Source organism: Haemaphysalis longicornis, unplaced genomic scaffold (assembly GCF_048455015.1).
Source record: "Haemaphysalis longicornis isolate Haplotype H1 unplaced genomic scaffold, Haemaphysalis longicornis Haplotype H1 scaffold_1, whole genome shotgun sequence".
NCBI lineage: Eukaryota > Metazoa > Arthropoda > Arachnida > Ixodida > Ixodidae > Haemaphysalis > Haemaphysalis longicornis.
The window spans coordinates 327,241,859-327,267,327 of NW_027526203.1; the positions used below are offsets into that span (position 1 = coordinate 327,241,859).

A 25,469-nucleotide genomic window follows, 5' to 3' on the forward strand; every position below is an offset into this window, starting at 1 on the left:
TCCTTTGAAGAGGAGAACGTGTGCTGAGAGCTCCAGCTGCTTTAAAAGGGTGGGCGAGCCTTGTAGCTTTTTGTGGAACGCGAAAACTGATTGATTCAAGTAGTTCCGGGCATAAAATAATACCATGAAGCAATTTGTACATGAAAATAAGGTCTGAGTGGGTCCGCCGGGAACTTAGAGAAACCGTTATAGGGATAGGCTCCGAAGGAAAACGATGCCTAAATATTGATGAAAATTTGGTTTGTACACGCTCTATACGTTGACAGTTGGAACTACAGGTTCCATTCCAAACGACAGAAGCATATTCTAGTTGCCGAATACAAAGCGTTCTGAATAGTTTTAGGAATGAAGAAGGAAACCGGAATTCTCGAGAAAACCTGCAAACAGCCCCAAGAGAGCGTAGCGCCCGCCTAGTAAGTTGAGTGACATGAGGTGAGAAAGTTAAGGCACTGTCGAAAAGCACGCCGAGGTCTCTGATCTCTTCAACTCTAGACAAGTAACCGCCGTTAATACTGTAGCAAAATAAAGTGCGGTTCGTTTTCCTGCTATAAGACATGACCTTTGTTTTTGTAGAGTTAAGATTTAATCTATTGTCTGAGCACCACTTGGAAAATGAGGATATATCTTGCTCCAGGGCAATGCAGTCATTAATGGACTCAATCCGTCTGAATATTTTAATGTCGTCAGCGTAAAGAAGGAAAGAAGACATCTTAATTGCGGCTGACACATCATTAACAAAAATGGAGAACAAGAGAGGCCCCAACACGGAGCCTTGAGGCACATCGCTTGTTGATCTGTACAGAGCAGACGTCTGCCCGTTAACGCTAACGAAACTGAACCGGTTATCTAGATAACTACCCAACAATGCCACGAGTGGTGTATCAATTCCTACCTGTAAAAGCTTTTTAAGTAACAGCGTGTGGCAAACAACGTCAAATGCTTTGCTCAGATCACAGTAGACAACGTCGAGCTGGCCCCTCTCAGAAATGGCTGCCGAGGCCTGTTCCATGAAGCAGGAGAGATTAGTCGTTGTCGACCTTCCTGATATAAAGCCGTGCTGTTTACTTACAAGAAGATTCTGTACAGAACTTGACAGTAATTTGTACAGCGCTGTCTCAAACAGCTTGGAACAAGCACAAAGGAGAGAAATTGCTCTGTAGTTTGTTGCATCCGATTTGGAGCCTGACTTGAAAATAGGACGCACTCGAGAAATTTTCCACGCGAGAGGAAACACGTTTGTTTTTAGACACTGGTTAAATATCACCGTCAAAACAGGTACAAAAATGCTGCCGTATGTTTTGAGAATAGCTGGAGGTATTCCGTCAGCTCCGCACGACAATGACGGTTTCATGCGCTTTAGGCTCTCCAAAACCAACTGCTCGTCCAAAAGCACTAAGCTAGAGCCCTGCACGCGATTTAACAATATGTTCATTTCAGAGACGTCACGCTGGCCGCATGTGGCACTGAAGTGCTGAGCAAAGTGGTTGGCGACATTATGAACTTCTTCCCCAGAGGAATCTACAAGATTGATAAGATCATGTGAGTTGTTCTTACGGGACCGGATGCATCTCCAAAATGTTTCAGGCTGAGAATTCGCACTACTCTCTACAGAATCGAGATAGAAGCGCTGGTCCCGCTCATAAAGGTTTTTACATAATTTACGGTAAGAGCAGAAGTTCTGTTTCCATTCGTCACTCCCGGTTTTCTTATACTTTCTGTGGCAGCGGTCTTTTAATTTAAGAGTCGTACGAAGTTCTTTCGAAAACCAATGTGGGGGCTTGGAGTGGTTTGGTTTATACTTGGGAATAAATTGGTCCATACCGCTTTTGACAATTTCGGTGAACCGTTCGACCTGTGCATTGCAATCAGGGAGTTCTTGAATTTCCGACCAATCAAACGAAGAAAAAAAGCTATACAAGCCAATGTAATCCCCACGTGCATAACAGAAGGGAGAGAGTTCATTATACTTTAGTGAGGTACCACAATGCCGAATCGAAACGGGAGCCGAAACTGAAAATGGAGGATGAAGCTTGTCGGGTTTGACAAGAGAGATATCCACCATTGATACTCGCGCGTTCTGAATGTTTGAGAAGCAGAGGTCTAAAATATTTTCGGAGCAGTTTTTGATGTTATTCAGTTGTGTCATGGATGTGAAATCTAGGAAGTCTAAAACAATGCGAGATTTTTGCTGTACGTAATAATTGTAATGATGGTTAGTTAGACTGTCCCATTGTACACCAGGTGCATTGAAATCCCCCAGAATGATAAACTGGTGATTTTGGTGTGAAGCGCAAACTTCTTCTACAGAAGTAAGTAGCTCATTGAACGAAGAAATAGGAACATCGGGGGGAATATAAAACGCCCCTATTAAGAGCCTCTCGCCCCCAGTCAGTCGGATGTCCAGCCAGACACACTCATTGTCGCCCTCAAGGTCTTGTCGCCTCTTACACTGAAGATCACAATCGACCGCAACTAATACGCCCCCTCCCTTTTATTTAGCCCCAGTAAAATTCCTATCTTTGCGGAAAACTTGGTAATTTGGAGGGAAATAATCATTTGAGCTAATGTCGCTACAGAGCCAGGATTCAGAAATTACAATAATTGGAAAATTTGAGGAAAGTACATTAGCAAAAAATTCGGACGCTTTAGTGCGAAGGCCGCGCGCATTTTGATAGTAAATGTCCACCCTATTGTTAGTTTTTTTTCACAATAATAATAATATTATTAATAATAATAATAATAATAATAATAATAATAATAATAATAATCAATCAATCAATCAATCAACCTTTATTTTTGGTGCCCAGGAACAACCCTAGGGTCTTGGTACTGGTACACCATATACAAGCATTCATAAAAACAAACTAAAATCAAGACAACACAACACAGAAAACCGTATATATGAAAGAAACAATAAGATAAAAATAGTTACAGAGATCCCAGAAAGCAAAAGAGCAAAAAAAAAAGGAAGCCTAGTGTTAGAAGCCATGACACCCGGCCAGCAAAACGTTGAAGGCACGTGAAAAATTGAAAATACACAAGCAAATACTCAATGCACATGACGGAGATAGATTATACACATAAAACAAAGGCTTTGTAACAAAATGTCAGGAAGTTTCAAAATGGAAAAACGAAGTTCAGCGTTACAAGCACTGACACTTAAACCGACAGAAATTCAAGCAACACAAAATCAGGAAAAGTGAAAAACAAACAAGCAAGATGATGATTTGCATAAAATAAATACGGAACAGAAATACGGCACATAAATGGCATAAAGGCACTTAAGTTACAACAGTTTTCAATTCATTAGAGAACAAAGACAAAGAGCTCTGGAATATATCAAGACGATCGGAATATTCATTATATGCACATTGTATTCTGCAGATGGACGAGCATCGTTTACTTAAAGCATCTGTTCTGAAAGTTCGAAATCTTCGGAAAAGTTTGTTCGGCAAGTTGACAGTGATAAGTGCAACCAAGTCATCACACAAAATATCACCATGAAGAAGTTTATAAAGAAAGATAATGTCAGCTCTCATTCGTCGACACCAAAGGGAAGGAATACTTTTGAGACAAGACGTGCTGCCGTTTGCGTCTTCTTGTACATGACGGAAACGGTGCCTAAAGATAGACAGGAACTTATTTTGAACCCTTTCGATGCGGTCACTATTGGACTTGCAAGTTCCATTCCAAACAACAGAACCGTATTCGAGAAGAGGTAAGCACAGAGCCGAATACAACTTTAAGAAAGGAAGAGGACTTTTAAACTCTCTAGAATACCTGCAGACAGCACCCAGACATCGAAGAGAGCGTCCGGTAATTTGTGTAACGTGGGAAGAGAAAGTCAGTGAAGAATCAAATAGTACTCCCAAGTCCCGAATTTCGGTCACCCTCAGCAGTGCAGTGCTTGCTATTTTATAGGAGTATTGCAGCTGTTGAGTTTTCCTACTATAGGAAACAACTTTCGTTTTTGAGGGGTTCAAAATTAAGTCGTTTTTGGTGCACCAACGATGGAATGACACGATATCAGCCTGAAGAGAATTACAGTCCTGAACATTACGCACTTCTCTGAAGATTTTCACATCATCAGCATACAACAAAAAAGAAGAATTTTTAATGGCAGAAGCAACATCGTTAATGAAAATGGAAAAAAGAAGGGGGCCCAGAACGGAGCCCTGGGGTACACCACTGGTTGCTTTGTACCTAAATGATGTTTGATCATTAACACTTACATAGCAATATCGCTCCTCGAGATAGCAACGTATAAGACCCCCTAAGGAAGCGTGAACATCTAACAGAATGAGCTTGGCAAGCAATAACGAGTGGTTGACTACATCAAAGGCCTTGCTCATGTCACAGTAGACCGCATCAAGCTGGCTTCTACCAATGACTGCTGGGACAGCCTGCTCCATGAAGCATGCGAGGTTTGTGGAAGTTGAGCGACCACGCATGAAGCCATGTTGATTAGGAATGAGGACGTGTTTAAGTGAGAAAGACAAGACCTTATGAAGAGATAACTCGAATATTTTAGAGGCAGAACAAAGAAGCGACACTGGCCTATAGTTCATGGGGTCGGTTTTTGGGCCTGACTTGAAAACAGGGAATACACGACAGATTTTCCATGATCGAGGGTACGTGCCAGACCGGAGACAGTTATTAAATATTGAGGTGAACACAGGAACAAATATATTTGCATACGTTTTTAGAATTGCAGCAGGAATACCATCTGGCCCAGAAGAAAACGAGGGCTTTAGCCGCTTGATGCTGGCCCGCACGATGTTCTCATCCAATTGGAAACAAGCGGAGTAACCGTCCTGGTGACAAGAGAGAATAATAATAATAATAATAATAATAATAATAATAATAATAATAATAATAATAATAATAATAATAATAATATAATAATAATAATAATAATAATAATAATATTCAATCAGACAATCATGTATATATATTGTGTCCAGGAACAGCCGTGAGGCCTTGGTGCTGGCACACAGATGGATATAAGTGAAAAAAAAGGAAAAAGTGAAAGGAAAGAACACTTTGACAACGTATAAGGTAAAAGAGTAAAAAAATAACTTTTACAATGTATATTACAAAGTATACCGCACAAACCACTACAAAACGTAGATAGCGTATACACTCCATGCAATGAACACAAACAAAACTGACAGGTTACAACAGAATTTGAAATTACATCGTACAGATAAAACAGAACATCTGCACACTACAGATAATCGTGGAACGTTATAACAGCAATCCATAAAATGGAAAACAACAAAAAGTCATATAAACAGCATACTATCCATATAGTAAGGCAAGCAGGTAAAAAGAAGTTACTACAATCAGAACAAGATCCATTCAGTATGGCGGAACAAAGAAATATTCCATATAGTTCCATGTAAGAGAATAAGAGGGAGCGTATTAGCGAATGAAAATTCTGCAAGTGTCTGAACTGAACTTATTGAGGGAGCTGTTAAAAATATCTACGTCTGCAGAATAGAAGTTACACGTCCTCTGCAGCCTGAACAGCGGGCAATGTCGGTTACAGGAACTGAGAGTACGAAACGGATGACATTTTCTGGTGGTTTTAAGAGGCACTGTTAGCTGGAGCTCAGAAAGAAGTTCCGCACTGCTAATTTGTCCATGTATGAGCTTAAAAATAAATAAGAGGTCAGCTGTATCGCGCCTAGCCTTTAGATCAGGCAGCACTTGCAAGTACCGTGGTCCGGAGCCAAGACGGTGATACTCGCGAGGGAAGCGATGTCTAAGTATTGACAGTAGCTTATTCTGCACTTTATCAATGGCCCCGCTGTTAGATTTGCATACGCCATTCCAGACAACCGAGGCATATTCCAGCACGGGACGACAGACAGTGGAGTACAGTTTCAGGAAGGACTTTGCACTACGGAATTCCCCAGACATCCGGCAGATTATGCCCAAGCCGCGGAGAGCTCGCTGTTTGATGGATCTAACGTGCGGTGTAAAAGTCAGCTGGTTATCAAAGCGCACGCCAAGATCAGTTGTCGTCGAGATTCGAGGCAAAGTAACATGATGAACTGAGTAGTGATAAAGCAGGCAGTCGGTTTTACGCGTGTACGACAACATTTTGGTTTTCACTGCTTTCACTATCAGTTCGTTCTCTTTACACCAAAGTGTAAATGCATCCATGTCTCTTTGCAAATGCCCGCAGTCGCTAAGACACGAAACTTCCTTAAAAAACTTGATAAAAAAATTAATAATCAATGTTTATTAGAGTGCTCAGGAACAGCGGAGGCCTTGGTTCTGGCGCACTGAGGAAGAGAAAATGTGGCACTAATATACAGCAAAAGCTCACAATAAGAACAGTCAACGAGAAGGACGAGCGAAGAAAAAAAGCAATAAAAATAAACCCAAAGGATAATAAAAAGGTATTCCAACCAAAATTAGACGATTAAGAAACTCTAATGGTGGATCAATGGCAAAAGTATGTGGAACAATAGTCACAGCATTTGGGTGAAGCAAGCAGACATAAAAACATATTCGCAGATATACGCGAAAATACGAAGCTTCAATTAAACATGAATGTATGAAACAAAATACAGGAAATGATTTATGAAATCACAGCAACAGAAGACCAAAAGTACCAGACCACTGTGGTTCCTCGCCGCACGATAAATCGTGTGCGATGGAAGGCAAGTAGCTTACCGTAATATATGACAAGTCAATCAAGCAATTACAGCCACAAAGCCACGAACATACAGGAATTAGAAACAAGAAACAAGAACTACGAAGACATTGCACACATAAAATTGACATAAAAAACTGTAATAATAATAATCAATCAATCAATCAATCAATCAATCATGTTTATTTACGTGCCCAGGAACAGCCAGAGGCCTGAGTGCTGGCGCACGGGTAGTTACATGAAAACAAAATACAAGAAACATATAGCAAGAAACAAACAAGCGACAAGACACACACAAATTGAAGTAGTGAAAATGACAGAAATAAAGCACAGGCGGAGCCTGGGTACAGGTAAAAAATAAAAAAAGAAGATGCCTATGTTGCTCTGCCCGTCGTAAAGGCCACACGACAGGCAGCGCAACAAAGTTTGACAGTAATACAACAAAATTAACGCCAAGAGTGTAGAGACAAATGAAAAAACGAACAAATGACAGTAAACAGTTTCAAAAATAGGCAACTATCAGTTGGATAGACACAACCGCAGAGAAATCAAATTCCAGAAAAAAAAGAACGACAGACATATCATAGGTGTTTAACATACTGTATTCAACAGCGTTGTACGGTAAACTGTAAAGGATTTCTGAAAGATGTCAAGGCGTTCAAAGAAGCGGTTGTAACAATTCTGTATTCTGCGCACAGGAGAATGATTGGAGTTGCGCGCAGCGGTCAAGAACAGGCGATGGGACCTGGTGGGCCTTTGTGGTACACTAAACTCTAAACAGTTAAGCAGGTCTGCGCAAGAAAGGTCACCATGAACAATTTTGTGAAGAAATGTAAGGTCTGCACGCATACGTCTGCAGTTCAAGGAAGGGATGGAAGGGACTATGGATAAGTCAGAATCAGGATGAAAACTGTGATTGTGATGACGGTGCTTAAATATGGATGAAAACTTCTTCTGCACACGTTCTATTAATTCACTACTAGATTTGGAGATGCCGTTCCAGGCAACAGAAGCATATTCTAGCTGTGGTATACATTGTGCATTGTATAGCATTAGAAATGGATCTGGAGAAGAGAATTCCTTTGTAATCCGACACACATTTCCAAGGCTTCGGAGTGCTCGCCGGGTGATGAGCCTAATATGAGGAGAAAAAGAGAGGGTACTGTCGAAAAGCACCCCTAGGTCCCTAATCTCCTCAACCCTTTGCAGAGGAGCTCCCTCAATACTGTAGGAAAACAGCAGACGGTGGGTTTTCCGGCTGTAGGTGACAACCTTTGTTTTAGTGGGATTTAAAATTAGGCAGTTTTTCCTGCACCAGACCGATAATTCCGACACATCCCTCTGCAAGGCACAGCAGTCCTGAACACCGCTAATGTGCCTAAATAGTTTGACATCATCAGCATAGAGAAGAAAAGAAGAGTTTGTTAACACTGTTGAAACATCATTGATAAAGACAGAAAACAATAATGGACCCAGCACGGAACCCTGGGGTACACCACTTGTTGCAGGGTAAACACTAGACTTTTTGTAGTTAACATCTACATAAAAGGACCGGTCAAGGAGATAGTTGGACAACAAGGCAACAAGGCTTGCGTCTACACCGGACTGAGCAAGCTTGTTAATTAATAACTGATGGTTCACCACATCAAACGCCTTACTGAGGTCAAAATAAATAACGTCCAACTGGCCGTTTTCACAAACTGCAGCCGAAGCCTGTGTCATAAAGCTTGCAAGATTTGTGACCGTCGATCGACCCGAGAAAAAGCCGTGCTGATTTGGTATCACAACGTTCTTGACGCAGGCAGCAAGAACTTTGTGCAGAGCTGACTCAAAGAGTTTTGAGGCGACACAAAGGAGTGAGATCGGGCGATAGTTAGAAACGGCTGACTTATCACCAGACTTAAATATTGGAAATATTGGAAAAATTCGAGCGATCTTCCATGCACGAGGAAATTTACCTAAAAGTAAGCAGTTATTATAAATGGAAGTTAAGACAGGCACAAAAATGTTCCCGTAAGCCTTCATGAGGGCTGCTGGAATTCCATCTGCACCACAGGAAAATGATGGTTTCATCCGTTGAAGGTTATCATTGACAATTTTTTCATCGAACCTAAGTGTGTTAAAATTAGAGTTATTAAACGATAGGCGTTCGTCGTTGCCATCTGGCAGTTGAAAGACAGAATGAAAGTACTGAGCAAAACTGGTGGCAACATCCTCAACCTCTTCACCATCGGAATTAAGCCGGCTAACGTGTTCTTTAGACGCCTTAGAACGGCCGCGTACATACCTCCAGAATTCAGCCGGTTTCTGAGACGCAGCAGCCTCTAACGATTCTATATAGAGCTGGTGGTCACGCCGGTAGAGGATTTTACAAAGTGAGCGATACCGACTAAACTCCGCTTTCCACTTGTCAAGCCCAGAACGCTTGGCCTTTTTGTGGGCGCTATCCTTAAGTTTAAGCGAACTTCGAAGTTCTTTAGAAAACCAGTGGGGAAATTTGGAAGGAACAGGCTTATAACAGGGAATATACTTTTCCATGCCACTTCTGAATATTTCGGTAAAACGTCGAACCTGTTCGTCAACATCATTGACATCCAAAACACTAGACCATTCAGCAGATGAATAAAAGTGATACAGCCCAGCATAATCTCCACGCTGGAAAGCATATCGCGGGACTGAACAATTGTCAACACCGCCAGAGCGATGCTGGGTCGCGACCGAGACAGAGACAATAAGAGGGGGGTGAAACTTGTCGGGGTGCACAAGGGATATTTCGGAGGCACACACTTGTACGTTTTTTAAGTTTGAGAAGCACACATCTAGAACATTACCACAAGAGTTTTCTATGCGGCAAAACTGCTGCATGGAGGTGAACGACTGAAAATCTAATAGCATGCTGCATTTCTGCGCTGCATAATGGTTTTTGTGCTCAAAGGAAAGACTGTTCCAGCGAATACCTGGGGTGTTGAAGTCTCCAAGTATGATGAGCTTATGGTTGGAGTGTGCATTTGAGACATTTTCTATGGATGTGAGTGTTCGATTAAATTCAGAAGGTAATACATCCGGGGATATATAGAATGCACCGACGAGTAGCTTCTCGCCCTTCGTGAGGCCTACCTCAAGCCAGACTGATTCGTCTAGGGTCTCGAGGTCAGCACGCCGCATGCAATGCTGTGAATGATCTACGGCAACGAGAACCCCGCCACCTTTTTGTTTAGGTCCAGTTAATTTTCTGTCGCTTCTAAAGATTTGATAGTTAGAAGGGAAATAGTCGGAAGACGAGATATCTTCGGAAAGCCAGGTTTCAGTAATGACAACAGCAGAAAATTTAGAGCATACAATATTTCTAATAAATTCAGAGGACTTAGTTCGTAGACCTCGAGTGTTTTGATAGTATATGTCGAAACTCTCGTTCTTACTGATCATTTTCAGTTATTTTAGAGCTGTGCAGCATACCAGGGTGGACCTTGCCTTGAAACGGCTTGAAAAGGCAGCCTTTTGGCCACATAGACGGGTCGCTCAGGCGCCTAAAACACTCCCCGTTAACAGTTACGCAAAAAGAATAGGAGTCGTACTTAGTCCTAAGGCGTTTGCACGACAATGGCGTAACTTGCACAGTTGACAAGTGGGCCAACAGTTGAGCAGATGTGGTGTTAGACGACAGTTTTGAAACAAAGATGGCCCTGGAGCTGCGTGGTCGGTGTACCACAACCAACTGAGAAGCTTCCGACGCACCCACGCGGGGAGGGCTCCTTTTCTTCTGCAAGTTCGTCAGCGGGCCATTAAACGCAGTGTCGGACCTAGGAGGCGGGGGCAGAGGGTGGACCGAAGGGGAAACCAAAGTGCTCAAGGCCGTAGCAGGTTGACTGCTGGGGCGGTCAACGAACGGCGAAGCGGTGGTAGAGGACAGGAAGGGGGCACATTCACCAGCTGCACCGGCAGCGGCTTCGGCGAACGACGACCTCGTAGGGTTACCAGACTGCGGTGACGTCACCGGCGGCATGAAAGGATTAGCAGGCTTCGAGGAAGCAGGCGGAGAAGGCGGGGGACGCGCGAGCTCCCCTCGCAGGCAGCGAACCTCCTCGCGCAGGGAAGCGACGATTGCAGCCTGCTGGGCAAGCCCAGCCACATTATCCCGTCGAAGAAGCCGGTTTTCCTCGCGCAGCTCGGTGACAACATCCCCGAGAAAAGAGAGGCTGGCGCAGGCTTCGGACAGGAGATTCTTCAACGCAGCTACCTCTGCGCGTAGGTCCGCCGAAGGGTTGAAACTTGCTCCGACAGGGGACGCCACTCGTTTGGCCGAGATGTTCGCTGGCTCACCGTCTTCGCTAGCTTGGTCACCGGGGTCGCTAGGCCTAGCGGGTGACGCCGCAGCCACACACAGATTGCAGACGAACGGCTGCTCACCGGAGATCAAACGCTGCAGTTCCTCGTCCGGAAGAACAATGCACTTTCCGTGCGCACGGTGTTTACACGCAGAACATCGAAAAAACTCCTGCCTGCCGAAGAAAGCGAGGCAGCAGAGGAGGCACTTGTCCTTACTGGGCGCCATCATGCAAAAAAAAAAAATAATAATAATAATAAAACAATAATATTGTAATTATAGCAGTAATAATAATAACACGACCGAGACAAGCAATCCCATACATGGTAGAATCTTTAATATATACGTCCACCCTGGCACAATTCGTTAAATGCTGACCTACCGACCTGCTATTGTGTCGTAACGACCGACGTCCTCAAATCATCGATAAGAGTGGAGTAAAAGAACGTGCAACTCGAAGAGATTTGATTGGTCACAGAATCTGTGCCAACGGTTCGAAATACTCTAAATACTCGTAACACTCTAAAAACAGTAATCTTAAACAGTACTTAGACAAGGCTGAGAACTGTTTTCGGGATCATGCATTCATGGGATAAAGGGACACTGAATGCAGTTATATTCACATATTATTTAATTCATCAGGTTAAACTCTACAGGGACTATAAGGCTGCGAGGAAGTTTTTTCGGCTCATTTATAGCCGTGTTTTGCAAGGATTGTGCGTTCCAATGATTTTTTTTTTGCACCACCCTCCTGCATATCCTGTTGATATCTATTTTGAAAGCACGCTAGCATATCCGCACGGGAGAATTAAAATATGTTGCGAAAGGGGGTATGTTAGCATGTTCTGGTGTTGTGTAGGTCACCGGGTTTCCAGGGTGAACGGAACACAGTCGGGACAGAAAGAGAACATGGTGCTCAAGCAAAACTGGAGTGTATTGACCCGGTGACGAGGTGAGAGAGAGGTCGATAAAAAAGAACCCTGTATTGGTGCAGTCGCAATTGCAAAGATTTTCTAGGTTTACCCCAGCCTGTGGGCGCATTTCTACACGCCCCGACTACACGAGAAGAAGTTCGCAAATACTATAGCTGCACCCCTGCACATATACAGGCGTAGCTAATTGGATTTTTACAGCAGCTTATGTTGCACGCCCACGCCACAGTGGTTCCTCGTGGATGCAGAGCCCAACCAGAACCACCAAAAACAGGCTCGCCAAATCTAGCATGTACCGGCAGGCAACTGCAGCCCGCCATCCCCACAGTCCGAGGAAAAAAGGAGGGGGACCTAAAAGGAGGGGGACGTAATTAAAAGTGGCGACATTTCGCCTGTGTGAGCGGCCCAGCCCACGGACGGCCTTATATGCTGGCGCCAATCTTAACACCTATGTGCCTGAGGGAAAGATCCCAATTAACGTTTTCATGCACTCAACCTCAAAAGGATTCTTGCAACCGCCTACCTTAAGGAACCAGCTCGAACAGTAGGACAGCGTCCTGTAGAGTTCAGCCCTGCAGGAATATCGTGCATGAGGAGACCCGTCACCGCATACATCCATCCAGTTACCAGAACGCGATCCCCCAAGGATCCAGAACGGCGGCACACATTGTGAAGGCATGGCAAGCAGTCCATTAGAAACGATCTACAGTCATGCCCGCGGGTGGGACTAGTGAAATGTTCCTCCAGCAGAGACCCTAGAAACTTCATTTACCTTCAAGGCGATGTACTTTCTTAGAAAAACAATCAGCGCACCCGAACGTGATACACGAACGCTGGAAGCATACAGCGCTTAGATAACCAAAGCATTCCTCCCAACTCAACAAAAATTACAACAAAAATTACAACAAGAAAGAAGTGATCAGACACGCAATAAGGAGAAATTAAGCTCAGTAACATGAGGCGTTACCGCATAAGGGGAAAAGACAAAGAAAATCCCGCTACATTTTAAACCCTTCAAAATAACCCCAACAGGATCTTTGAAGCAAGTCAGAAACAAAATAATAAGCACTTGAGCGTTGCCAAGGGTTCGAAGACGGCATTATTGCGGTTCCAATGCAAGCGCTCACGCTCTGTCTTGCCTGGCAAAGTCCTCTCCAGCAAAACATGAACGACTACCCCAGCCGTTGCTCTTCTCAGGCAAGAGGTAGTACCCTCACATTTTCCACAAACAGTTTTACGAGAAATCGTAATGCGACAACTACACCAACACTGTCAGAAAGCTCACGCAACGCTTGAGCTCCGCTTCAATCCTGGCTAACGACACTACCTTCAGTTGAGGTGCTACTAACCTACCTCTACGGAACTCTAGGTAGACTTCGAAGTGGACTACCTTGAAACAAATCTTAAGTTGGCACTTAGAGCGGTGGAAAAAAATGTCGGAATAGCTTTTATGCATATCAGGAGAGCGTTATAGGATTAAGGAACCAACTAGGGTCGAAGGTCATCATCATCATCAGCCTGTCTACACCCACTGCAGGGCAAAGGCCTCTCCCATAGATCTCTAATTATCCCGGTCCTGGGATAACTGCGACCAAGTTATCCCCGCAAACTTCTTGATTTCATCTGCCCACCTAACTTTGTGCCGCCCCTGCAACGCTTGCCTTCTCGAGGGATCCACACTGTTACTTTTAATGACCAATGGTTATCTTGCCTTCGCATTACACGGCCTGCCAACGTCCATTTCTTCTTAATTTTTACTATCATGTCCTTAACACGCGTTTGTTCCCTGACCCACTCCGCTGTCTTCTTGTCCCGTAATAATACATCTATAATCTTCCGTTCCATTGCTCGCCCAGTCATCCTAAACTTAAGTAATACACTTTCAGTGAGCCTCGAAATTTCTGCCCCGTAGGTGAGTACCGGTAAGATGCAGCGTTTATACACTTTCCTCTTCAGGGACAATGGTAGGCTGCCATTCATTATGTGAGAATTCCTGCCGAATGCACTCCACCCATTCTTATCCTTCCAATTATCTCCGCCTCATGAATGGAATCCGGGGTCACTACTTGGGCTAAGTAGATAGAATCGCTTACCACTTCGATTGCCTCGCCACATATCTCAAGCAGCCGTGCTCTCCCGAGCCTATTAAGCATTAATTTAGATTTCTGCAGAATAATTTTGAGGCCCATGATTCTACTCTGCTTTTCCAGTGCGGTAATCATGCTTTGCAATTCGGCCCCCCTGTGTTACTTTGCAAGGCAACGTCCGCAGCAAATCTGAGGTTACTGAAGTATTCTCCATTACCCCTCACGCTCACTGGATCTCAATCCACTGTTCGAAATACCTCTTGTAAACATGCTGTGCATAACATTGGACAGATTGTGTCTCGTTGTCTGACACCCTTTCTTATAGGTATTTTACTGCTCTCCTTATGGAGGACAATGGTAGCTGTGGACCCATTGTAGATGTCCTCTAGTATTCTTACTAGGGGTGTGGGAATATTCGAAAATTTCAAATATTACTCGAACATTAAATATGTTATATTTGTATTCGCTTCGAAAACTATCTATTCGAAACATTAAGAATGCTCAAACGGGTTGGAATAATCGGCTATTATCGAATATTTGGATTGATTACTTTAAGTCGGGGCATGTCTTTCAACTTCGGAAAAGGGACCACAACATCGTTTTCTTTAAAGCCACATATTTCGGCTTCTATGTTTTCTTTCCTGTGCGTTTGCAAAGTTTGTCCGCTGAAAACCGTCGCAAAGTGGTATAAAGAATACTTTTGCCAGCTGCGGTGACAAAATGTCAGTGGAAATGGCCGAAAAAACGGCAATTTTCGGAGTGCTGTATCTCCGCAACGGTGCCACCGGGCGTGGCCGTTTTGGTACCATTGGACCTGCCGAGCGAGAGCCTCTTTCCGGTTCTTACCGTGTCTTTTATCTTCGTTCATTCACAAATGCATGAATGGCAGAAAAAGAAATGCGCACAAACGAAGCCATAATTAGATGCTGAAGCGTGGTTGGCCTTCCGGCCGCGGCGCGCGTTGAAACGGCCCTCCTAATTGGGCGTCCCGGCGGCAATGCAATCTGGCGGCCGCCTGAACTGTGTAGTGCGCGTTTCTGGGTTCATTTGCACTGCCTCGCTCACCCAAGTTTCTGTTCGATCATTTTATCTGCTATGGTGTTCAACACGGGCATTATAGCGATGGCAATTCCTAAGATCACAAGCCGTATTAGGGGAAGTTGCGTGGTTCGAAAGGCGGAGATCATCGAACGCTTCGTTGTGCGCGTGACTTTACCTTGGAGGGTGAAGCCCAGTGTGCGCGCTTGTGATAGCGGTTCGCGCAGTGAACGTTTCGTCTTATTTGAGATGCTTGCACGCTTAGTTATTGCTAAGCTTGGCAGTAGGCTCGCTAGCCTTAGGAAAGAAACGGCCTACGCGTCAAAAGCTTCGGAGCGCACGGCGTAGCCGCTGTGCGTTGGAGCATCGCTGGCTGCACAACCTGGTACGATTGAACGCCAGTAGTTGTAATTAAAGGGACACTGAAGTAATTTGTAAACATTGCGGGATTACTTGCGCAAATTGTAGTCCGGAGTCCCCAGGCCATGTTACGACCACTCTGGGCGCGTTTACGCGATTGTATGCTGTCCTCCTCTCTTTAATGCTGTCCTCCTCTCTTTACGCTCGCCCATTTTCTGCGGCGTTTTCGTGTGACGTCGAGAGGAGCCGAGCTCGCAATTGGCTGCGCTACTGCACGGCTCCCCGGCCTTCAGACAGAGTCAGTCGGCCCAGCGTTTCGTCCGCCGGCCGCCGACGGGTCGTCGCAATTCGTTCGCTCAGTTGAAACGAAGGCAGGACACGTTTGTGAATGGAAGAATTGGCCTTTCTTTACTTGGTTAGTTTGTACACTGTATCTAGCTCCAAGTCAAGGTCGCTTCACACAAGCGCTGCACAAGCGCACATGCGACGCTTCGCTGACTGGTACGCCAGTAGGAAAATATAAGGCCTCTTGAAGGCGGGAGAAGAGTCAGCGAAGTCAATATAGGTACTAAGGAAATAAAATCAACTGATATTTTTACCGTACAGCGTAAAAATAGGGTGCGGGAAGCACTTTTTTGCGCTGGGCGAACAAGCACAGCGGTCAGCAGCACGACTAAGCATCTGCGAACGCTTTTCCGTCTACGAAATGCAATTGCTAGACCTGAGCTATTGGAAACTCGGGGGACGCTTACTGCACGAGCGCAATACAACAAATAGTCACCTAAGCTGCTTGAAATGCCAAAACCCGCCGCGGTGGCTCAGTGGCTAAGGCGTTGCGCTGCTGAGCACGAGGTCGCGGGTTCGATTCCCGGCCGCGGCGGCCGCTTTTCTGATGGAGGCGAAAAGCAAAAACGCCCGTGTGTACGAGATTTCGGCGCACGATAAAGATCCCCAGGTGGTCAAAATTAATCCGGAGCCCTCCACTACGGCGCGCCTCATCGCCTGCGTTGCGTCGGCGCGTTAAACCTTATAATCAATCAATCAATTGAAATGCCAAAACTAAATAAAAGTGTAAACTTGTTGTACAATATATACCTTATATTACAAAGGCCAGAAGAGCCCGTTCCGTGGCCGAGTGTTCTGAGGCGCTAGGTATGTTGTCGCAAGTGTTTTGCAAGTCACGAGTTCGAGTCCCCGTGGGTACGTGCTTTTTTTTTTTTTGTAAGCTAACTTTTTCGTTTTCTGCCGATGTTTTCTACATTGAGTTCACCTTTTTTTGGGCCGCAACGTTCATGGCTCCACGAACTAGCTCCACGAAGCTGGCACTGGCGCACTAGCGAATTCTCGTTGGCGTGCTGTTGCCATAAGCGCCGACTGCTTGCGGGCAGTGGGCACGGGCCAGAATGAACAGACCCTTGGCCTGGTGCGAACACGCTTTTTACGGTACATTCATGAGTGAGGCAAGCTCCAAATATGGGGGAAAAGCGCATGACATTTGGGCGTCTGCGGGTACGCGGAGGGCGTCCATGCACTGTGTAGGCCTCGGCTAGTGAATGCTACGATTCCAAGCCGTCCTGGGAGGCTTATCTTTATGCATATTTACGGCTGACAACATGGCAGAAGCGCGGTACGATGATTACTGAGTTATTGAGAATGCCCATCCAACAACGCCACCGGTTGTGTTTTACAGAACCGAAACCGAAACCGAAACTTGTTTGGTTGCTCACCTTGGACATCGTCCAATCATATGGTGCGGCTCCTCCTAACGTCACAGCTTTAGTTGGTGCGGCCGCCGCAAACCGCGCATGGTAGTTTTTCTTCATTCGTGCTTTGTAAAATAATTACCGATTTGTCAACCGGATAAACGCTGAAAAGTGTGCTAATTTGAGCCAGTCTACGCAGTGCAAGCAAAAACGGGAGCTTGACAAATTCACTTCAGTGTCCCTTTAATGCTTGTCACTTCAGATTTACTCTTAGGAGCGACCTGGCGGGCCATGTCAGGGATAAAAAAAGTATGACATGTTGCGGTATACGAGTGCTGCGATTCGGTCGAGCCATATCGCTTTCTTGCGCAACGTAAGACTGTCATGACCTCGTCCATTCATTTGGGAATGCAAACCACTTTGAACAAGTTTTCTATCATGTTTTATAGGCCGCTTAAGCTCGGTGCAAGATGGACAGAAAGAAACTTTTGTGAATAAAAAGTTTTCAGAATATTACTTTGAAATTTTTGTGGTGTTATCACAGAAGCACTTCCAGTTGCTATGCTAATTTTTATCAAAATTTACAAAAAAATCTAAAGGTTGATTTCGAACGCCACATTCCCCCTTAATTATTCGATATTCGATTCGATATTCGAAGCTAGATATTCGTATTCGATTCCTGTTCGAAAATTTTGATATTCGCACACCCCTAATTCTTACGTAATGCTCGCCTACACCCTGATCCCGCAATGCCTGTATAACAGCTGAGGTTCCTACCGAGTCAAATGCTTTCTCATCTATGAAAGCTATATATTTGTGGTGAGAGGTTTGAGTTGCTCCCCCTGACTCCTGACGTCAGCTTTGGGACTCGCACCGCGGTCGCCAGCTACACTACGCTTGTGAGGGGCCCCAGTGCCTATGCTAGAAATCGCCCGCTTTGATGCTTTACTGCATTAAAATATGGATTTACAGTAATGCAGTTGTTTTGTCAGCTTCTGACACCTCTGAACAATATCAAGCTTTATCCCGCACAAGCATGCAACACACGAGGAGAGGGAAAACAGCTTTCTTCAGAGCATCGGGCAAAAGGTAGTGTGTAAACCTTTCTAGGTTATTTTCGAGGTTCAGTGCTCAGAGCGTCTCGACAAGCATTCAAAATTCCTAGGGTTCCCTGATGTATTTTTGAGAGGCTTTTATGAAGGCTCAACAATCTAATGCTACACACCAAGCTGCAGCCCCTGCACTCGCATCGCAGAGTAGGTAATAAAACGGCTGTATTCCATTTCTTTCGTTGTTGAGTCGTATCAGATGAAACGTTTTATCTGTACCCAACACATTAATTTTTCTCCACCGACACAAACGTCTTATTAGGAGGTTTGGCTACGTTTGGGTGACTCACAAAGTTTGTGTGGATATTTTCTTCAGCGTGTATGGCATACATTTCCATCTTCCAAAATTGGCTTTCGTTATGGCTGCGTGCAAGAAGGTGCATATCCGTAGCGTACGTTGTTATTCACGTGCAAATACAATAAGAATTGTGCTACGCCACCGCGAAACGGTGCTGACAACATTGTCCAGAGTACTCGAAGGCGGCTTTTGTGCCCCGAAAGTCTATCGTACCCATCGTTATCATAACAAACTGACACTCAACCCGAGCGTTTATGATATGATTGCGGTAGTGAAGGCTTGATACACTCGCTAATGAACGCAATAAATAGTATACGTGCCGCTTTCCAGCATAACAAGAATCGAAACCGACGACATGTCAAAGGAAACTTTATGGTTTTATATACACCGTCAGACGTAAAGAACGAGTGCTTGCCTATTCGGGATGGTGCTCAACGAATTGAAGAAGATTACTCTTGTTCCCTTGTCCTGAACTGAGGACCCCGCCAAATAACCAGCTATGTTTTGCTGTCAAAAAGGTTTTCTCCTCCTCATTCTCTTGAGTGCAGTTGTACTATAACCCATTTCTAAATATTGGGAAGATACAGCAGTGGGAAATGTACCATAAATATTCCTTCAGGTCTGAACAAACAGTGTTGATGTATTGTTACTGTGCACGTGACTAGCATGCGTGTGTGCGTGTGCGTGTGCATGTGCGTGCGTGTGTGTGTGTGATATGGCGGAAACATGTAATGGTGGCGCACCTGCAGAAATTATGGAAACCGACTAGCTATAGGTCCTCTCCGTACTTCCTTTTTACACTAAGCACTGATTTTTATAAGGACAGAAAAGCAGTAATAAAAACTGGGCCTGTCATTCCTAAGTCCTGCAGGTACTTCTGCCTACCGAAGGGGGTCTAAGCAACACCCTTGTCATAACATTACCGCACTGAAAGTTGCAAGATGAAGCAGGTGATTTACTGATGCAGCAGACATAAAACATAAATGGCACATGAGATACATTCGCAACAGCATTTCCATGTTCGGAGCCTTACAGCACGGCGGCACAGACGGCTGTCGCTTGCTGTCGCGCGGGCTCCTTGAAGGTGGCTGGCGGCGGCTTGTCTCTTCTGGCATGCGGCACTACAGGACGACGACCCCACGGCGACTTCCCAGGGCTGACAAGCGCCGCTGCGCTTATCTAGCGTGCACAGAACGAGCCACGTCACCCTCCATCGCAAAGTCTTTCCACCGTACGTCCATAGATGGCAGTAAAGGTGGCGCGCGCCAGTTCAAACGGAACAACGCGACAGTTCAGAGGAGCGAATCCCTACATTAGCTGTGATTGGGTTTACACCTACAGATACCAGACGTGGTTGAAACAGCGACTGCTTTCTTGATTGATCGTAGGGTTTAACGCGCAGACGCAACGCAGGTGATGAGGCGCGCCGTAGTGGAGGGCTCCGGAACAATTTTGACCACCTGGGGATCTTTAACGTGCGCCGAATTCTCGTACACACGGGCGTTTTTGCTTTTCGCCTCCATCAGAAAAGCGGCCGCCACGGCCGGGAATCGAACCCGCGACCTCGTGCTCAGCAGCGCAACGCCTTAGCCACTGAGCCACCGCGGCGGGTAGCGATTGCTTTCTGGATGAAGCATTATGGCGCCGTCCCGTGCATATGAGCGCAGCCTCCGAGATTGAACCGACCACGTTATTGGTACCGTGCACAATTGCTAATGTTTTGCTCAATAAGCCCCCACATTGATCAAAAACCAGCACGCGCATATATACACACCGTAGGGTATTTCGAACTGCGCCTACATTTTTTGCGGCCCAGTGTGCATCGCGGCATACTTTCATGCCATGACAACGTGAAGTGCTGGGATGCGATACTTTCGAGCGTTCGGCAAGTTTGCAAAAACTGTTCTGCCATCTCCCTACATACGATTATGGGGAATCGTAATGCCTTCTGCTAAAGCGGACAGCCCTGACGACCTGGAATTTGTTTTTCTTCTTGCATTCTTGCTGTGGTCGGTTATTAGCAGCTGGCTGTTCCCTTTGTTCGAAAGATTGCTCGATATCTATTAGAAGGAGTGGCTTCGCAAGCAATGGGTGGGCGACGCCGGCAATGTTTCTTCGGGAGCGCTATCAAAAAGTATGCTTAAACTTGCGCCTTGAGCTACTCTATATATGCTACTATTACGTCTTTCATTAAGACAAAAAGTTACGCACACGCGAAGTCTGCTGCATACAAGCATGAAAAGTCAACCGAGTGCATAGAAACAGCAGGGACAGCGAGCCCGAATGAAGCAGACGACAAATGCGAGTATCCCTAGGCCGACGTCACAGAGGTGCGCGTCTCAGAGCCGCCCGTAGTCACGCTCACTGCTAATAGACCTTGAGTATATTCCGTGCATTTCTCTATCCCCTTATTGATCGTATAAATATGCTTTATTGTTGAATAGCCGTTACAAAACTCTGCTCGTTCATTAGGTTGACTGAAATCTAAGATTGCAGAAATTCTGATAGCGATGACCTTGGAGAGTACCTTGTAGACGACTGTCAGTAAGCTGATCGGCCTGTGATTTTTCAGGTCCTTCATGTCCCCTTTCTTATGGATTACGATGATATTCGCGTTCTTCCAAGATTTCGGTACACTCGCGGTCATTAGGCATTGCGTATACAGGTTTGCTAGTTTTTGCAGTACAATTTTCCCGCATCCTTCAAGGGGTCTGCTGTTATCTGATCCTCACCATATGCTTCACCCCCTTTCATTTCTTTCAAAGCCTTCTTTACCTATTCTGTCGTTACTGGTGGGATGTCTACCTCCTCTGAACTACTTCCCCGTTTGGTATTACCCTGGATGTCCCGGCTACTGTACAGATCCTATAGAACTCGTCGGCTACTGCGACTACTTTATCCCTATTTGTGATGACATTGCCCTCGTTGTCTTTAAGCGCATACATATGATTTTTCTCCATGCTTAGCCGCCTCTTCACGGCTTTAAGACTGCCTCTGTTCTTTACAGAACACTCAATTTTCTGCAAACTAAAGTTCATGTCGGCTGCTTTAGGCTTATTGATTAACTTCGAAAGATCCGCTAGTTTTATTCTGTCAGCTGGGTTGGAGACTGTCATGCTTTGCCGTTTCCTAATTAAATCTTTCGTCTCCTGGGAAAGCTTACCGGTATCCTGTCTAGCGATCTTTCCTCCAACTTCTATACTATTGCACACTCCGTGAGAATACGCAATTAAATTGTAGCTCACTTCCTGTGTCGTAAGCTCTGCTTCGTCGGTTGAAGGTATTTAAGCTTAAATTTGGGCCAATAATTGGGATAGGGCAGGTTATGTTACGCGAATAACGGAAAACCGGGGGAGCATCCGTTTAACGCAATGGCTACCAAAAAGACGCTAATGAAATGAGGGAAGGCTAAAGACCCTATAGAAGGGGGAAATACCAAAATTTGTCGGGAAAGAACGGACTCAGCAAGAGTCCAGTCTTGCACGCAAGAAACCCCTGACAAGAGCTGTTTGAAACCTATGGCACTTGCCTTCGTCGTGCAGGGACCATAAGTAGGCTGTTCGTGTTGATGAATGAAAATGAGTTTGTGCAGTGAAATAGCCATAACATGCTTGACGCAATTTGTTCGAAATAAATATATAGAGATAGCGCATTTGCTTACTTGACTAGCCACGGAGGCCTCAGTGCTGGTCGGGGGGGCAAAGTTGGTTTCTGTCGCTCATTCCTAGCGTTATTGTGGCTCCACAGACGACCTATCACACTGATTCTACAAACTATAATATGTATCTAAAGATGTACAGAAGAAATTAAGCAAGCACGTGTTCTATGACCACATCGAAAGGCACAGATATTGAGGGTCGGTTTGAACGTATTGATGTCTCACCGCTGACATTTTTCAGGGGTTCGAGACCACGGCCAGTTCCATCACCTTCACTCTCTTCTTGCTGGACAACCACCCCGAGGTGCAGGCGAAAGTGCAAGAAGAAATTGACCCCCTATTAGCAGACGACAAGGGCAGAGATGTCACGATAGAAGACATCAAGCAAATGAAGTACTTGGAGTGTGTACTCAAGGCAAGTATGGAGGGAAGGTTGCATGCCTCAGGCAACTTTTCTCCAGAAAAAGAGGAAACAAAAGAGCATTGCAGCTTACAGATTATTCATAATATATAATTTCTCGAACAAAATGCCAAGTAACCAGTTCTAATGCGGCTTTGTTTTGCCTTCTGTCCGACATAAATTTACTAACGTTAACTTCACTAATTGTAGTAAAAAAGCTTAACCAGTCCCCATGCCTCCATTGGCGTTGTTGACTGCCCGCTGCCCTTTCTCTCTCTCGCTCTCTCTCTCTCTCTCTCTCTCTCTCTCTATATATATATATATATATATATATATATATATATATATATATAAGATCATAATAGAAACCAAAAAATATTTATTGACTCGACGTTTCGGACTGGGACCGTCCGTTATCAAGAGTAATATCTTACAGAATGGAAGTGATTTATATACAGTTCAAGCACTTGAGGTTCCGAGGGCGGGGACATATGTTTAAGATTGGAAGCGAGGTGGAAGAGAGCAAAGCGCATTGAAACATGAGAGAGAAAGCCAGCAATAACGAAGCGCAAACTAGAAAAGCATAAATAAGTGAGAGAGGGTGATGGTAAGAGGAGAATATGGGAGAACTAAATTGAGAGAGAAAGGCACCGGTGGGGACAGGCAAACTAAAAATTTATAAACAACCGAGAGGACACGATAGACAGAAGCTGAGGAGCGATAGGGGACACATAATTGCGGGGTCGACAGGGGTGGCGAGTTGTAAACGCCCGCGGTGAGCGCCGGCGAACAATATGCAAGGGGTGTCATGCATGAGCGCGGGGGGCGCGTGTTGTTGTAAAGACGTTCCCTCATCCACTTTCCTCCACCCTTCCTGCTCAGTTCGCGCTAAATATATATATATATATATATATATATATATATATATATATATATATATATATATATATATATATATATATATATATAGGTATACAGAAAGAAATTTCGACAGTCTACAACGCCAAAGAAGGCATAGGGGAATGGTTGGACTACTTTTTTTACCGTTAGTGACGTTAGATTATTTTTTTTATTATTAATTACGTGAGAAAGAAGGAAAGAAAAACACCCGCCAAGAGTGGCGACCGAACCCACGCCTTTCGATTAGATCTCGAATGCCTTACCAATTCGGCTATCTGGGCGACTGTGTTCTCCTTCACTTTCTGGGGTATTTATATATACTACAACTGTATCTGACGCTTGAGGGTGGTAGCCAGCGCCACTCAGACTGCACGGGGAGAAGGGGACCTTTTTTTCAACCCCCGGGGCGTGACGCGAACGTCTACAGCCTGTCATAAGCGGGTAATATCTATATCTATATATATATATATATATATATATATATATATATATATATATATATATATATATATATATATATATATATATATATATATATATATATATATATATATATATATCGGTTGTTCGCTACCAAGCATCTTCACCCAAATGGATTTGTGAATATATAGACTGGTTTCTATCCCTCGCAGAGTATGCCATTCCTCAGAATTAGTGGCATGCGAGTGGCATGCGAATAACCGTGTTCGTAGGTATAGAAAGAGAAGTTCTCCGTTTTTTACGGTGAGGGGAGCGTGGCATGTGAGCTCGCGTGCTTCTGGGTGATCAACCTCGGCTCGCGTGCTTCTGGGTGATTCCCGGACCCTCGCGTCCGGTTGTCCCTGCAATTTGAACTTCTTTCATTGGAGGATGGGAGAATCTTCGGTGAACGTTTAGGCAATCTGTCTGTAATGATGTTTGAAATGCTGTTATGATAGTCTCTAATAATAGCTGTGCTTCTATTTGATAATATTGCTAGCTAGATGGCAAAGAGGATAGCTCCAATCTGCGCTTCTTCCGTTCCTGTGTGTGGGCGAGGGTCATGCAGTCATAAATATTGTTAAGGTAGTCCAGTGCGATGATTGTATGCTGAGTACTTTTTATGGGGACTGGCTTAATCGCTGACATGTCCATCATGGCCCCCGGGGGATGGGAGGGGGGGGACGTGGGTATGTCTTTTAGTCGACAGCCTTCCCGACTTTTTTTTTCCGCAGCTGCTTCCTTTGCGCTAGAAGCGTTGCTTCCATAATCTCTACAAGGCTGTTTGAAAGACCCAATTTCAGGACCTTTAAGGCGACCGCGAAAATTGGTACGTTGAGGGCTGCCGTACATACTATCGGGATGATGGCGTTAACTTGGTTTTCTGTGTTGAGGGTAAGTTTGTGCTATGGCAGAATGTAGAACCTCCGGCTTATAATCATCGCGTGCATGAGTCTTATCATTTCCTCTTTCACTCTTGCTGGTCCCCAGGTTATGGGTTTGACAATGTGCCTTAATTCGCTAATTTTGTTTTGAATTTTGGCGACCGGTTCTGATGCTTCACTGTGTAACCATGCCGTGGATTCTCGCTTTTGTGTTTTCTGGGAAGATATTCTGAAATATTTTTGGGTTGTTTCTTTTTTAGGTTCGTCGCGAGTTTTAGCCATTACTTTGCCCCACGCTCCTTAAAAGCACCTTAAAGCGGTGACAGAGCCGCGGGAAATTTGAGCACTCAATTAAAGTGAGTGCAATTTAGCGCTATGCGCTGGGTTTTATATTTTAATAGGAGACATTTTAGTTCGTGCCTCCTCATAATGTAGTTCTTCCTTGGTTTTGAGAGACTGCCGATTATCATCTGCCCCGGTTTTTCTTGACACAATGTTGTTGCGGAATTATTGACGATGGGAGAGCCGCTTTGGCATGATGGCGTCAGTTACGGACAAGGCTGGCGATGGCCTACCAAGCATTCCACGACCGACCGAGCGTTTTAATATTTTCATTGCGCAGTCGCTGCACCTACTGAATTGGCGTACAT

The 25,469-nt window shown here is 44.8% G+C and overlaps 1 protein-coding gene across 2 annotated transcripts in view; it reads left to right on the forward strand.

Moving 5' to 3' along the window:
• LOC144151920 (cytochrome P450 4V2-like) overlaps positions 1-25,469 on the forward strand; it is a 113,408-nt gene that overhangs the window by 17,425 nt on the left and 70,514 nt on the right. The window contains exon 2 of one of the 2 annotated variants that reach the window (XM_077683098.1): positions 22,418-22,591. In XM_077683098.1, coding sequence (XP_077539224.1) covers positions 22,418-22,591 — 174 coding nt within the window. Of the gene's footprint in view, positions 1-22,417; positions 22,592-25,469 lie in introns of those variants that run through there. The other variant, XM_077683106.1, reaches the window with a different exon arrangement.